The sequence below is a fragment of the Halichoerus grypus genome, chromosome 6 (genome assembly GCF_964656455.1).
Source record: "Halichoerus grypus chromosome 6, mHalGry1.hap1.1, whole genome shotgun sequence".
Lineage (NCBI taxonomy): Eukaryota > Metazoa > Chordata > Mammalia > Carnivora > Phocidae > Halichoerus > Halichoerus grypus.
In genome coordinates this window covers 109,598,946-109,614,422 of record NC_135717.1, presented here as the reverse complement: position 1 = coordinate 109,614,422, position 15,477 = coordinate 109,598,946, and the positions used below count along the sequence as shown (strand labels likewise).

Genomic DNA, 15,477 nt, shown 5'->3' with positions numbered 1-15,477 from the left:
CCTAGATCTAGTGCTGTACATCTTGATAATTTCTAGCATTAAACCTACTACTTATAACTAATATAAGAATTTATGTTAGAACTGGGCTAGCAGTATAGGGAATGAAGAACAAAATGACAGCCCCCAAAATAATATTTTTGAAGTGCAAATGTTAACAAACTTCATTTTGATGTCTTTTTATAGTAACATTTATTGTGCTGTATATATCCTGACTTCTTTGATATAGTATTTCTTAGGAGAAAAATCCCTGTAAATATTATTTTCCTCTTTTACGGTGACACAATAAGAGTCATTAAGAGTATAATTAATAACCAGTTTGACTATATGTGTGTATATGAATGTGTGTGAATGATAAGTTTGTGCAGCCCACTGGCAATTTTTAGACATGAGTTAAACCACTTCATTTTTACATGTTTTATAGTCTGATCAGGGTTCTTCACACTATCATACTTTATAGGTTGTACTAGGGATGATCAACCTCTAACAGCAGCAAGTAGATAATATTTGATGCCAGTAAGGTGATTGCTCAAGAAGGAGAGCTCTAGGTACATTTGCAGAGAAGGCAAAATTGTTTTGGACTTCTTTCATCTTTTTCCGTCCTTTTTTGCTATTTATCTTTGGTCTCTCCAAGGCCCAAAGTCTCCTCACTAATACTCATTTCTAGGTTGCCTTTTTTTTCCTAGGTTGCTTGCATCTTTATTTTCTTCACTCCACGAGCAGTTCTTCCTTTACTAGAAAATCTTTTTTGTTTTATCTGTTCTGTAAATCTGAATAAAATAATTGTTTCAAGTGTGAATATAAATAACCTGAGCATGGGGGATAAAGTTATTTTTTTCTTAAGGTAGTAACTCTCATTCTGATGCTAAAAGTATTACATGTTCATTGAAGATACTAAGGAAATAGAAGGAAAATAGGAATGCCCATCATAACGTCTCTCCAGCCAGAGATAGCTACTTCTAAAATGTGTTTCCTTTCTGTCTTTTACACGTGGATATTAGTGTTTGTTTGTTTATTTAAATCGAATTTAGTTAACATGTATTATTAGGTTCAGGGTAAAGTTTAGTGACTCATCAGCTGCATATAACATGCATTGCTTGTTATATTAAGTACCCTCCTTAATGCCTATCATCCCCCCCCCCACCCATTTCCCCTCTAGCAACCCACAGTTTTTTCCCTAGCGTTAAGAGTCTCTATGATTTGTCTCCCTCTCTGTATTTTTTTTTTAAGATTTATTTATTTATTTATTTATTTATTTATTTATTTATTTATTTGACAGAGAGACACAGCGAGAGAGGGAACACAAGCAGGGGGAGTGGGAGAGGGAGAAGCAGGCTTCCCGCAGAGCAGGGAGCCCGATGCGGGGCTCGATTCCAGGACCCTGGGATCATGGCCTGAGCCGAAGGCAGGTGCTTAACGACTGAGCCACCCGGGCGCCCCTCCCTCTCTCTTTTTATCTTAATTATTTTTCTTTCCCTTCCCCTATGTTCATCTGTTTTGTTTCTTAAATTTCATGGATATTAGCATTTATTTATTTATTTTTAAGAAACATTTTCTGTATTTATTTGACAGAGAGAGAGCACAAGCAGGGGAAGTGGCAGGCAGAGGGAGAAGCAGGCTTCCCGCTGAGCAGGGAGCCCGATACGGGGCTCGATACGGGGCTCGATCCCAGGACCCTGAAGGCAGCCGCTTAACTGACTGAGTCACCCAGGCGCCCCAGGATATTAGCATTTAAAAGTGGAAGTTGAAGTGTCTTCTTTTGGAGGAATGGTAGAAAGGAGGAGACTTCTAAATCAGGGGAGTTTTCTGACTTCCCAAGATAGCTCTCACCTTGCCCTGATTCTCTCTGTGCTTCAGCGTGCTTCACAAACACTGGTCCTAAGGAATGTCTTTGCAAAAAGAAGCCAAGAGTTCGGAAAATACGGTGTATCCTATCTTTTTGGAGTTTAATGAATTGCAAGTTCTGAGAAGTTCTCCAGTGGAATTTGTTTAGCTTATTTAGTTGAGCAGTTCTCAATCGTACTTGACTGGGTTTGTTTTGTTTTGTTTTTCTATTATAATACAGAACTTGTTGGGGCATACTGTTTTGTAAACTCTTGCTATTGAAGTGTGGTCCAAAGACCACTGGCATATGCATCACCTGGGAGCTTTTGGAAGTGCAGAATCTCAGGGTGTCGGCTGGCTCAGTTGGAGGAGTGTGCGACTCTTGATCTCAAGGTTGTGAGTTCAAGTCCCACGATGGGTGTAGAGATTACTTAAATAAATAAAACCTTAAAAAAAAAAAAAGAAATGCAGAAGCTCAGGTCCCACCAAGGATTTATGAGTCAGAACCTGAATTTAAGCAGGATCCCTAGATTATTCAGTATGCATATTAAAATTTGAGAAGCACTGCTCTAGTTTTTTTCAGGATAAGATAGTGAGGTGGGCAAGGCTCTGAGGTACTCATTCCATTTGAACTGCTTTTTCCAAAGGGCTTTCCTCTTTTGGGGCTGCACACATGTGTGTAGGCAGGGTTGCATGTATGCGCGCATGTGGGTGTGCATTTGTGTACAGGCATGTCAGTGTGGGTGTCTCTCTGTTTATGGTGCCTTCTCCCTGACCAACACTTCCCTCGTGAACTCTTACATTCAAAAGTGCCTCCTCCGTTAACACTTCCTCCTTCTTAGCCCTGTTTGTGATATCTGTACACAACCATACATTCCTTCACCCATACAGCTCATTCAGGGCTGACTTTGGGAAACCTGTGAGAGAACAAGTTGCAGGAAATAAGGGAGTAAGGAGAAGATGTGTTTGCCAGTTTAGAATCAAACAACAGGTAAAGGGGTAGAAATGAACTAGCCTTCCCTCAGAAGAACCCAGTAGATTTTAATTGTGTTGATTGGGGCCCTGAAGTCTTATGAAATTGTCTCAGTGCCTGTCAATAGGAGCAAGCAAGTGGGGTTCCATGCTCCCACACTCCACTTCAGCCACATCATCTATGCTCTTATACACTTTATTTATTGGGATTTCTTTTAATTTTTATTTTCGAAAAGTGTTTTGCTATCAGAACTTTTTTTTTTGAAAACCACTGCCCTGTTCCATTCATTTAGCCTTCTACCACTTAAATTCTTCAGTTCAGCACAGGATAGGTTAATTGTAACTGGACTTCTTAGCCTCACATTTCAAAGGCAAGAGCTAATAATGAGTTTAGTGTAGTGATGGGTGGATTTGAAACTTTCCCTTGAAAAGCCTTTTCTTTTTCCTTCCTTCCCTGTATCTTTCCTTTCTTCTCACCCATCTTATTAGACACTTTGCTCTTTTTTTTTTAAAGACCAAAGCTGGTAAAACCTAGAGCTGCATAATCATTGATTAGATGAGTAATGAGCAATATAATTTATAGATGAGAAATATGTTAAATTCATAATGTCATCAAATTATACTTTTTGGTAAAATTAATAAGGCTATTCCATTATCTATAAGAATGCGGTTATCACATTTGGTCAGTATTCCTTCCTTTCCAATTTTCCGTAACTTAATGCCTCTGATCACGTAGCATTTTTCTGTACTATTCCTTGGTAATTGACATTTTAATTGTAATCTTGCCATCTTCCACTTGTGTAGGACTTCCATTATATATTCATATTTTGGGCGCAGGAAAATTTATCTAGTTTTATTTTTTCACCTGCCTGTTTAAAATTTTTTAAAGACTTATTTATTTGACAGAGAGAGAGAGAGCGCGCGAGCACAAATAGGGGGAGCAGCAGGCAGAGGAATGGGAGAAGCAGGCTTCCCGCTAAGCAGGAAGCCTGATGTGGGGCTCCATCCCAGGACCCTGGGACCATGACCTGAGCTGAAGGCAGACGCTTAACCGACTAAGCCACCCAGGCGCCCCGTTTTAAATTTTTATGTGTATTCAGCGTAATGGAAAGCAAAAAAAAAAAAGAAAAGAAAGAAAATAGTCAATATTTGAGAGTTCCCTGCAGTTATATACTATAGTGGTGAAGACTTTGGACCATGGAGCTTGATTGGGTTTAAATATTGGTCTCACCCACCACTTACTGGCTGTGTGACCTTATGAAAGTTAATCAACTTTTTGAGCCTCAGTTTTTATGTTTATAGAATAGAATTGACAATAGCCCTACTCATAGAGTTGTGAGGATTAAATGTGATAATTCTTGTAAAGTACTTGACAACAGTGCCTGGCATATAGTAAGTCCTCAATAAGTGTTAGCTGAAACAATGAAATACATGAGTGGTGATCTAATTTAGGGTATAACAGTCCCTTTTATCAAGGATGTGGGTTCAAGTATGCTCTAACAAAACCAGAGCATAAGAACAAGTGTTTTCTACTAAAAGATATCATTTCCAGAAGTTGCTTCAGGGATAATCTCACCTACCCACCCCCTCTCCCTACCTCCCTCTTCTCTTTCCTACCCTATTTGTGCCTGCAGAGAGATACGTGTGTGTGTGTGTGTGTGTGTGTGTGTGTGTGTGTGTGTGTGTGTTTCCTAGTAACCTGATGTGGCTTGTCACATAAACATTTGGGGCTTACCAGTAAAAGTTTTAACATCTAAAAAGCACTTTAGTAGTACAATAATGGTAAGCTGTTGGGGGGCAGCTTGTTGGGGCAAGCTTGGGGCAAGCTGTATATAGATTTAAGAATTGAATAGTTAAAAACAGCATTTTTTGCTGTTTGCCATAGTTAAAGAGCAAGTCTGTTTCCAGGGTTGGATTGTCAGAAAGCATGGTCATGATCTTTTGTAGGCCACTTTTGTCATCTGGTATATTATGCTGTTTCTTCTACCTCGCATTATCCAGTCCTGCACAGTTTCTTTCTTGGTTTTTGTGAGTGTTCAGGTATCATCTCTCAAGAAACATTTCTTTATCTCTAGGCCAGAATGAATGCCCTTTCAATTACTCTTGAAGCATTCTATGCAAAAATGTGATGAGTGTAATTACATAGTGTATTGACATTATTTTATTTCTGTTGCCTTCTCCTTCCCAGGACTGTAATCTCTTGGAGAGCAGTACCATTTGTCCTGGAATCACATTTCAGCTTAAATCTCCACCTTGCCATTTATAGCCATATAACCTTATGGCTTTATGGTGATGATTCAATGTGATAAATGATGTAAGGAACTTAGCATATTAATAATAATAATTTTAAATAATATTAATAAAAATTTCCAATGCCTGTCACCATGTCTTACATAGGTATTGATAATGCTTAACTGCAAAGGCTCTTTATCATTTATCTGATTGCTGCTTTAAGCTGTTTTGCACTTCTTGTTTTTTAAGGAACATTTATATAATATAATTTTATTTCATGAGCCTGTGAGTTGAATGGAGTATGTTTTATTACACCCATTTTACTTGACAAAAGAACTTGTATTAACCAAAGTTACATTCTTACTCAACTTTTTCAGCAATTTAAAAAATGTTTTCTTTTGCCATCAGTATAATGTATAGTTTAAACTGCAACCAATAACATTTTATTCCATCTTGTGTCATGCTTACTTGTTTGTTGAATCTGAACTAGAGGCGGAGAAACCATTTAGTGGAAGCCATTACAAAAGTCTATGCAAGAGACAGTAGTGGCCTGAACAAGGATAATGCCAGTGGGAGACAGAAATGAATAGATTCTAGATATATTTAGAAGGAAATTTATAGGATTTGATGGGTGGCTGGATATGGTTCTGGGAGGTAGGAAGTTGGGTTGTAGAGAGGGAAGAATCAAGGATAAATCCCAGGATTCTGGCTCAAGTAAGCAGCTTGGTTAATGTGCTTTTCATTGACATAGGAAATAGGATAGACAGTTTTGGGGAAAGGTAATATTTCACTTGTAGATTTGTTGAATTTCAGGTATCTGAGGGAAATCTGAGAGGGAAGATCTGTGAGACAGTTGGATATGTGGGGCTTAAGTTTATGAAGGAAAACAGGGCTATAAATATATGCTTGGTGTAGTCATCAGCATACATGATCCAGTTGAAGCTATGGGAGTAGGCAAGACAGATCAAGGAGAGAATAGACTGCATAGCATGAGAAAAGAGAACCCAGGACAGAAACTTGAGAAACATCACCACGTTTTTGCGATGGTAGAGAGCATCCCACCAAGACAAAGAAAGAATTGGAGGAGAAAGAGAAATAAGGAGAAAGAAACGCAGGAGAGTGTAATGTTACAGAAACAGGGAAGAGATTTTCAAAAGGAGAGGATGTGGTGAGCCATGTCAAATGGCCTTTCATCAGATAGAATCTTATTTTTTCCTTTGCATTCTGTGTAATGATGTTTAACGGGTGTTAAAATTTATATTTTAAGTTATAACAAGATAATCCTGCGTAGTGCTTGTACTAAGCTTTTCATGAAAGTTACAGTAGTTCTATCTATAGGTTAAATAAAAGAAGTTAATATCGGTAGGTCAGGAGATGAGTAAAATTATGTTAGTAATCTAATTTCTCAAGGAAGAATGCTCTAACTATCTAGCAAAATCTATCATTAAGCCTGTATTTTTACAGGTAGCTCCTGATTGTAGGTCCAAAAATTAATAGACTTTATTTAAAAAATTGGGTCCATCTTGGTATCAAGAATTTTTTAAGTGCTAAGTAAATGTAATTGCATAATTGGGTGGGGGAGCATGTATGGTTTAAAGAAGCTCTTCTGTTTTTAGAAGGAATGAATCATAGCACTCTATTGATCAGCTAACCAAGCAAATCACAGCACTTTCATAAAACTGTTTGGTTTGTAAAGTAATAGTTATCTGTGGAGTATGTTGGATTTGATGTGATTCATGATTCAGATTTTATGAGTGCTGAATAACAAAGTTCTTATTTAGAATATAGGCTGTAGTTTGAAAACTATCACTGTTGACTTCAGACTATATTGGAATTTATGTTAGAAAAATTTGCCACTGTTTTATAAAATCAGTTTTACACAGAAAATACGCACTTATACATTTTAGAGATGGTTATTAAGAATTGCTTTGAAAACTAATACAGGCCTTAGAATCTGGTCAGATTAATTTTAATATCAAAAGTTGAGAAAAAGAACATAATCACGGAGTAAAGAAAGGTTAGACTTCATTTTCTTTTTCTTTTTTTTTTTAAAGATTTTATTTATTTGACAGAGAGAGACAGCTAGAGAGGGAACACAAGCAGGGGGAGTGAGAGAGGGAGAAGCAGGCTTCCCGCCGAGCGGGGAGTCTGATGCGGGGCTCGATCCCAGGAGTCTGGGATCATGACCTGAGCCAAAGGCAGATGCTTAACGACTGAGCCACCCAAGCGCCCCAAGACTTCATTTTCATGCTGGCATAATTGTTGGCATTGAGAGTACCATTATTTTTGTGTGTTAACTTGGATACTAACTATAGTTGGTGTATAAAGGATTACATATAATGCTCCTGACATTTTGGACTAGGATCCCAGAAAATGTTTCCTTGGACTAGAAGCTATAAAGAATAGATGATATTAACTGTCTATGGAAGTATACCATTTTAAGATACGGTTAATAAAATGTGGTGCTAAATTAAGGGACCTGGGGTATCTGTTAAATTAGGAAGATCAAAATATTATTGGAGATCAATTAATGTGATTAAGGTATCCTTAGGAAGAATGAGTAGAACATAAAATGATGTAAAAGAAAAACCACACAGCATTATAGCACTGGACAATTGGTTAATATTTAGCATAGTACAAGAGGTGGAAGTGAGAGATGCTATTTGATGGTCACTAGAGTGATACTTTTATTCTGGGGTCGTGGTAACATAGTCTTCTTTATATTAACTAGTTTTTAACATCATTCAAGTAAAAAAAAGTGGTTTGTAGGTACAGCAACCAGTTTCAGGGCTGCTACTATACACTTAGTATATGCATTATGCAAGTCTTTGTTAATGCTTTGGCCCTGTCTGAATATGTTGATACTGGGAAAGAAATGCCCTGATTTATTAATCAGTTTGGTGATATTGGTTGATAGAATTCTGTCATTGATTGTATCTGCTTTAGCTTTAGGTTGAATTTTTGGACTTAAAAACCAAGAACCAAATCAAAATTGGGACCCCATCCATCAACTCATAGATATTATTTTTTTATGAGTTCCCATTTAGATAGCTAATTGGCATTTGGTTTATCACTTTTAAAATGTTTTTTTTTTATTTATTTATTCATGAGAGTCAGAGAGAGAGAGAGAGAGAGGCAGAGGCAGAGGGAGAAGCAGGCTCCCCGCCTAGCAGGGAGCCCGATGCGGGACTCGATCCCGGGACCCCGGGATCATGACCTGAGCCGAAGGCAGACGCTTAACCATCTGAGCCACCCAGGCGCCCTGGTTTATCACTTTTAGCCTAATACTAATTACTTTGTAAAGTTTTCTGTATTAGTTACCTATTTGTGTAACAAATTATCCCAAAATTAAGTTTAGGCTAAAAATAATAAACATTTATTATCTTATTCTTTTTTTTTTTTTTTTTTTTTTGAGTTGAGAATTCGGAAGCAGCCTGTCAGGTGATTCTGGCTCAGGGTCTCAAGCTCAACTGAGGGAGGATTCATTTCCAAGCTTACTCATGTGGTTGTCACGCAGCCTTAGAACACCTGCTTCCAAGTTACTCACGTGGCTGTCAGTAGGCCTCAGGACTCTGGCTGTTGGCCAGAGACATCAATTTCTTGGCCACCTGGGCTTCTCCATGGGGCTGCTCACAATATGGCAGCTTGTTTACTCTAAAGCAAAGTATCTGAGTGAAAGCCCCCAAAACAGAAGCCAGTCTTTTTATAACCTAATTTTGGGAGTGATAGCCTGTTACTCTGCTAAATTCTGTTCCTTGGAAATGAGTCACTAAATCCAGCCCATACTCAAGAAGAGGCAATTACAGAAGGGCTTGCATACCAGGAAGAGGTGGGATCATTGTGGGCCATTCTAGAGGTTGCTCACTACACTATCCTTTAAAGTTGAAAACTTTTTGTTGTTACTGCAGAATGCTTTCTTGGAAGGAAAGCTTATGGGGGAAACTAAAAATATAAAGTAGATAAATAAGAAATTCTGCCCGGGGCACCTGAGTGGCTCAGCCGGTTAAGCATCTGCCTTCCGCTCAGGTCATGATCCTGGAGTCCTGGGATTGAGCCCCACAGCTGGCTCCCTGCTTAGCGGGGAGTCTGCTTCTCCCACTCCCTCTGCTGCTCCCTCTACTTATGTGCACGTGCTCTCTCTCTCTCTGTCAAATAAATAAATAAAATCTTTAAAAAAAAGAAATTCTTCTGTCCAAAACAGGGGTTCTAGGGCGGTAAATCTTAGCTGTCATCCTTCCCCTTTAGCTGCCAAACAATTTGAATATTAATATCTTTACCATCAAACGTCAATCAAGAACATGAATAAATACTGTTTTTCTCATATTTTCATTTTAGGATTTGTCAACAGTTGTAAAATTCTAGCTTATAAAAATCAGGTATTACAACATGGAAAACAATTTGTGTAAATGTTTCTGGCAACTTTTAAAGTCAAGTAACTTCCTTTAGTAAAGTAAATCTAATGTAATGCCTGGTTTTATAGCATTAGCGGATATAATTTATATGTTGGTGTGATAATGCTATTAATCAGTTTGTTTTTGTAGTATTAGCAGATGTAATTTATATATTGGTGTGATAATGATAGTGATTTACTTACTAACTACTGCCTGAAATGTTTTATTATCACAAATGTATAGTGGTATTTGAAATTCAATTTTAATATTAACATGTTCTTATTGCTTTTATGCTGTAAATTGTAATTCCTAATCAGTAACATAAATTACCTATTTTCTTTATCGTGCAGTATAAAGAATATAGCTTCAAAATAATAGTACCAAAATTAATAACAAACAATAAATCTGTAAGTTTAGAATTTCTTTATGTAGTTCTTTTAGTCCTTAGACTATATCCCTCTAAAGGTGTATAAAATCATTTGAAAACTATTTCTGGGTGGTTATGTCAACAGTTTAATATATAGTTAGATTCTGGGCATTGTTTCCAAATGCTTTATTTATCTTAATTCCTTCTACTGCCCTGCAAAACTAGGTTCTTTTGTTATCCTTATTTTACTGATGAATGTAGTTTTTGCCATCTTGATTTTAGGTTAATTTATGTTAACAAGAAAATAGTACTGGTTTTGTTTGTTTCTCTATGGATTGCCGTAGTGGGAAGTAGGGGAGAAAACTGAGGGAAAGGAAAATTTTAATTAGGAAATGAGATGGTGTTTATAATTTGGGGACCTTGAGGGTATATAATGGGACTGAAAGGGCAGTGAGTCGTAATGGACTTAGTTCAATTCAAATATAAACACACATCCCCCCCATGTTTGTTTACATATGAGCCATCAGTAACATCACTTAAATATGTGTGAATATGTGTATAATACTAAATTTTATTATGATGTTACAGGATTCCAAGTCCAGGATTTACTGTGAACAACCTTCTACAACTGTAATACTTTACATTAGAATTTTATTTTTTTATTAAGATTTTTATTTATTTAATTGAGAGAGGGCGAGCACAAGCAGGGGGAAGCGACAGGCAGAGGGAGGAGCAGACTCCCCACAGAGCAGGGAGCCTGATGCGGGGCTCAACCCCAGGACCCTGGGATCATGACCTGAGGCGAAGGCAGACGCTTAACGACTGAGCCACCCAGGCGCCCCTTACATTAGAATTTTAAATCTTAATTGAAAATTAGAAAATAAAGTGCCTGGAATCATCACAACCAGTTGTAATTTAAATGCTTCTAGCCAAAATATAATGTCCAAACCAGTGAGTAGTATTGGAAGTGAAAGTTAGCTCCACAGTTTCTTCTGAGCAGTTTTTTCACAAGTTCAGATTGATTTTATGGAGTAGATTTTCATTACTGAAATGCTTCATTTGGGTTCTTAATTACTAAGGAGTACCTTTTTGTGGATGAGTGTTGTAATTATTAGAGCTCACACAAGATAGTTTTGAATAGAGGATCCTAATTTTTGGAATTTCTTTTCTAAGTTATTCTGATAAAATCCATGTTAGTTGAGCTTATGGCATGATAACAAACAGCTTTCAGTGTTGGTCTCTAAGTGACCCTTTTGGTTACTTTAAAATATTTTCAAGATACCGTAATTCTCTTGAGTTACTTTAAAAATGCAGTTGATTCTGTTTTAAATTCATGAGTCTAAATGGTGAAATAGAAAATAATATATATTACTAAAAATGGAAATTTTTAGTAAGTGACATCTTTTATTCGAGCAAAAGGATAAAATATTTGGATTATTGCACCTGTATCTGTTTTATTAATCCAAACATGTAGGACCTTGTGCCAGGTACTTGTTCACTCTCAGGTAATAGAAGTTAACTAGGAGTCTAGAAGAGTTAACTAGAAGACCCTTTTGGTATTTATTTCTGTATTACAGTTAGAAATGGAGGTCTGTGTAGTGCCCCTGTTTGTATGAATGGGTCATTTAAAAACAAATGCAGTAATTACTATTTTTTAAAACTCAGATTTATTTTTAAAAGTATATGATTTTTCCAAGACAATTTATATCTTTAAATTAAGTAGGAATCTAGCAAAAATTTTGACATGTGCTGTCAACCTTTACTAAATACAAACGTGTCATAATGAGTGAAATGTAAGATTTTCATTAGAATTACATTTTCAGCTTGTTTTTGTTGAATAAGTTTATACACCATTTTATCTTACTTTTATTTATTTATTTTGTATTTTATTTTCTTTAATTAACATATAATGTATTATTTGTTTCAGGGGTACAGGTCTGTATCCTATTTACTTTTAAAACAAAGGAAAAACTGGGCCGCCTGGGTGGTCAAGTGTTGGACTCTTGGTTTCAGCTCAGGTCCTGATCTCAGGGTTGTGAGATCGAGCCCCACTTTCTGTCCCTCTTCCTCTGACCACCCATGCTGTGCTCGATCTTTCTCTCTCTGTCAAATAAATAAATCTTTAAACAAAGGAAAAGCTATACATTATCTTCGATTTGTTTCCATGGAATTAAGAACCATAAAAACCTTACGTTTCCTGAAGGTAGTAGATGATTATTTAGCAGCATAATGGTAAAAGGGTGGAGCATTACTGAAACATATCTGTATCTTCAACAGGAACTAGTGTTTGAAGCCATCATTTCTGTAGTACGTTAAAGTGAACATGTACCTGATTAATATGTATTGAGTTAAAGGTAATAGAATATTTTCATGTGAGCTTGAAGATGAAATTCTTCTGAGGAGACCCTTTTTTTTCTTTTATTAGAAGTCAGGGTTTTTTGTTGTTTTTAATGACAGGACCATTTTTGGCAATATTTAAAAAGCGTAACAGTTAATCAAAACTTTGTATAAGTATTTAAATTAAAATCAGCATTATTATTTATCAGTGGCCTGGCATACATTTATATGTGTGTGTGTGCTTGGTTTCTTATAGGTGACAAATGGCTATTTTAAAGACTTACTGAGTGATAAAAGGGAATTGTATTGATGTTTTTTTACCTGAAGTCTTATAGATTGTTAATTCACTGTGGCCTCTACACCAAAATTTGGTGAATGTTAATGACAGTGGCTAGTTAAGAAATGGCAGATTTTGATCAACTAATTATCCTTGTACTAATATTAAAAAGTGATGGTGTTGTTTCAGTAAAATGGAATAGTCTAATAGCTGATATTTTTGTATATTAAAATATAGCTGTCATTATAGTGGGAATTTAACAATGAAATCATTCAAATCATATTTTCTTTTCCTTCTCTTTCTGATAGTGCCAAAAGTTTCTGTTGACATTGTAGTTAGCAAATTGTTTTTGTGTTTACTTTGGGGCATGCATATGCAGTTATCTGGTGAATTTACACCCCTTTCCCCTGTAGTTCTATGTGTATTAATAATCTCAAATAAAATTAATCTTCTTATTCTGCTAGAGAAGAAAAAGCTGGATCACTTACCAGTAACTGGAGTTCTCCTATTGGGTAATCTCCACAGATCCACATTCTTTGAAGTTATTGTGAATGCCTCGAGGACCAAGGAACCGTTGAAATTTCCAATTTCAGGAAGGTAAGCAAGTGCACTGAAGCATGTCTCTAGCATTCCCAAATCCCCTCCCCCCAACTTTCTTACATATACGTCTGTACTGCATGCCCCCTCAGTTCCAGTGGATGCCCATCAGGAAGATTCTCATGCTGGACAGAAGGGCAAGAGAGGTGGATCTGTGAGGGAAAAGACCCAATAGGATAACTCAAGTTACTGGTGAGTAATCTAGTTTTCAAAAACTTGAGATTTTTTTCTCACATTTCTTCTCTTTAGAATGAGTTTGTTTAATTACAAAGAAGAAAGTTGTTTGAGATAGCTTCATTTTGTAAATTTGGTGTAGATTATGGAATTTATTGTATGGATGATAAATACCTAGTTCTTAATGGGTGTATGAATAAGTGTGACATTAATTTTAAAGAGTATCACTTACATAATAGCTGTTTATAAAAATTATGTATCTATTACCTTCTGGTAAATAGTGTAATACTTCTAAAGCAATTTAAGGAAGCTATGTGTTGAATTATTTTATAAATTCCTTTATTTGTGATGTTGCTTTTACATGAAGTATATACTTACACTGTAAAACTTAGGCTTATGCCAAATTTGGCCAAATTCTTCTGGGATAGTACTGAATAACAAAAAATAATCTTATATTAATCGACTAGCACTTCTTACTGATACAGTTTTCAGTGTACCTTTTAGCTTCATTGTAGGTATATTTGGAAAATAATTCAGGGTGTGTTTACCACTTCCTTGTTCATATAGATGGACTTATTAATTGGTTTATTGTGAGTCTCTGCTTCCACAGGTACCAGACAATTTATTGAACTGGCATGTAAATATTAGAATTGGACAGAATTCCTTGCTTCTAATTTCTCTCTCTCTCTCGCTTATTCTGCTTTGTTACCAGGTTATCCTTTCTAAAAGGGCACTTTTAACACATGAAGAGCCTGTAGTGGTCCTCTGTTCAAGTTGTTTTATAAAATTTTCATCCATTTGCTGGTTACTTAAGGCCTCTCATAATCCAGTCCCATCCTGTTTATCCAGCCTTTTAAATTCTTCACTTTGAAACTTTTCTTTTGGTCTTACTTGTTTACTTGTTACATTTATGCTTTGGGGCTTGTGCTTTGCCATTTTTAAAAAAATGACTTTGTTTTTATTCTACTTTTCGATACTCTAAGGCTGAGATCAGGTCCTATCCCTTACACAGTTCCTTTTATGCTAGCATCTCTCTGTGACCTCTGTTTCCTCAGTGGAAAAATGAGATTGCTACGAGGATTGAATTAATTAATTTGTGGAATGTACTTAGAACAATTCCGAGTAGCACATTGTAAACACTCTTTTTAACTATTATTTGATTAAAGATGGAACATTTCTGTGATTATGGATATAATTTTCATCTGTATGACAGAGTTTAGCCTTTAGATATTAGCTGTGGGTGGTATTGCTATTTCTTCGATATGAAACTCTTAAGCTGATTTGTATGATCATGGAGAACAAAAATGGGATTTTATTGTTTTTAATTTTATTTAGTTCCTAACATCAGTGACTGGGATTAAATTATACCCATTAAAAAATAGTTTTTCACGTAGTTGATAGAAAAAACTTAGTTTTTCATGAATATATTTACTAGTTTTCTCATTTATAAAACAGGGTCATTTGGCTTATCAATCCTGTTTGTATTGTCAGTTTTTCTTAAGAACAACAGTTTTTTCCCTTTGAAACTGGAATAGTGAAATTATAATTGTTTAGTGCAATATAAATTTCTTCTATGGGACATTAAAATAGAATGTATAGTTTTGAGAGAGTTAACTAGTTTGGCTTCATTTTAAGACTTTGTGTAGTGTTAGAAAACAAACCGGAAGTTCAGGTGTACTTGATTTTTGAGGTTTAATTATCTTAGAAGACTATTGCTTGATTTTCAGAAATGTTTGGTTTTAAGATTACCTGTCTGAAGAAGCAGTAGATGAAATCTAATTTCAGGTTGCTGAAGGAAGGGAATGACAGATTGAGTGTCGCTTTTAAATAGTCACCAGAGAACCAATTCAGGTCCAATTAGACAAGCCAAAGTAAAGAATATTTAGATGACTTAAGTGCTTGTTGTGAATTTCCTTCTGCACATCCAGTTTCAGCGTTTCTTTGGTATAATAGTGCTATGATATATTAAGAATATCCTTATTCTTTATTCTTTAGAGATACATGCTGAAAAATTTCTAGAAGGAAATATTATGATGGGTTCAGAAAAAAAGTGTGGGTATTTGGGTGTGTTGCGTATATGTGTGTGTAGAGAGAGATAGAAGAGATAAAGCAAATGTGGCAAATGTTAACAATTTTGAATCTAGGTGAAGGGTATATAGGGTATACACTGTACTTTCAACTTTTCTTTGGTTTTGATATTTTTCAAAAAAAAAGTAGAAAGTATTTTAAAAGAACTGTATTGTGCTTCAATTTCTCTAATTCTAAAATGGGAATAATAGAACTTGTTCTTTCTATGCCTTGATACCGGT

At 35.9% G+C, this 15,477-nt stretch overlaps 1 protein-coding gene across 15 annotated transcripts in view; it reads left to right on the top strand.

Annotated features, from left to right (window-relative positions):
- YAF2 (YY1 associated factor 2) overlaps window positions 1-15,477 on the top strand; it is a 71,356-nt gene that overhangs the window by 11,300 nt on the left and 44,579 nt on the right. For 5 of the 15 annotated variants that reach the window (XR_013449150.1, XR_013449146.1, XR_013449153.1 and 2 more), the window contains 2 exons: window positions 12,862-12,994; window positions 13,087-13,186. The exons of 5 other annotated variants lie outside the window; for them this stretch is intronic. Coding sequence is in view for 3 of the 10 variants with exons in the window: in XM_036065593.2 (XP_035921486.1) it covers window positions 12,862-12,994 (133 nt within the window). In the remaining 7 variants the exon portion in view is untranslated. Of the gene's footprint in view, window positions 1-5,087; window positions 5,108-12,861; window positions 12,995-13,086; window positions 13,187-15,477 lie in introns of those variants that run through there. 5 more of the 15 variants (XR_013449151.1, XR_013449148.1, XM_036065596.2 and 2 more) reach the window with 4 other exon arrangements.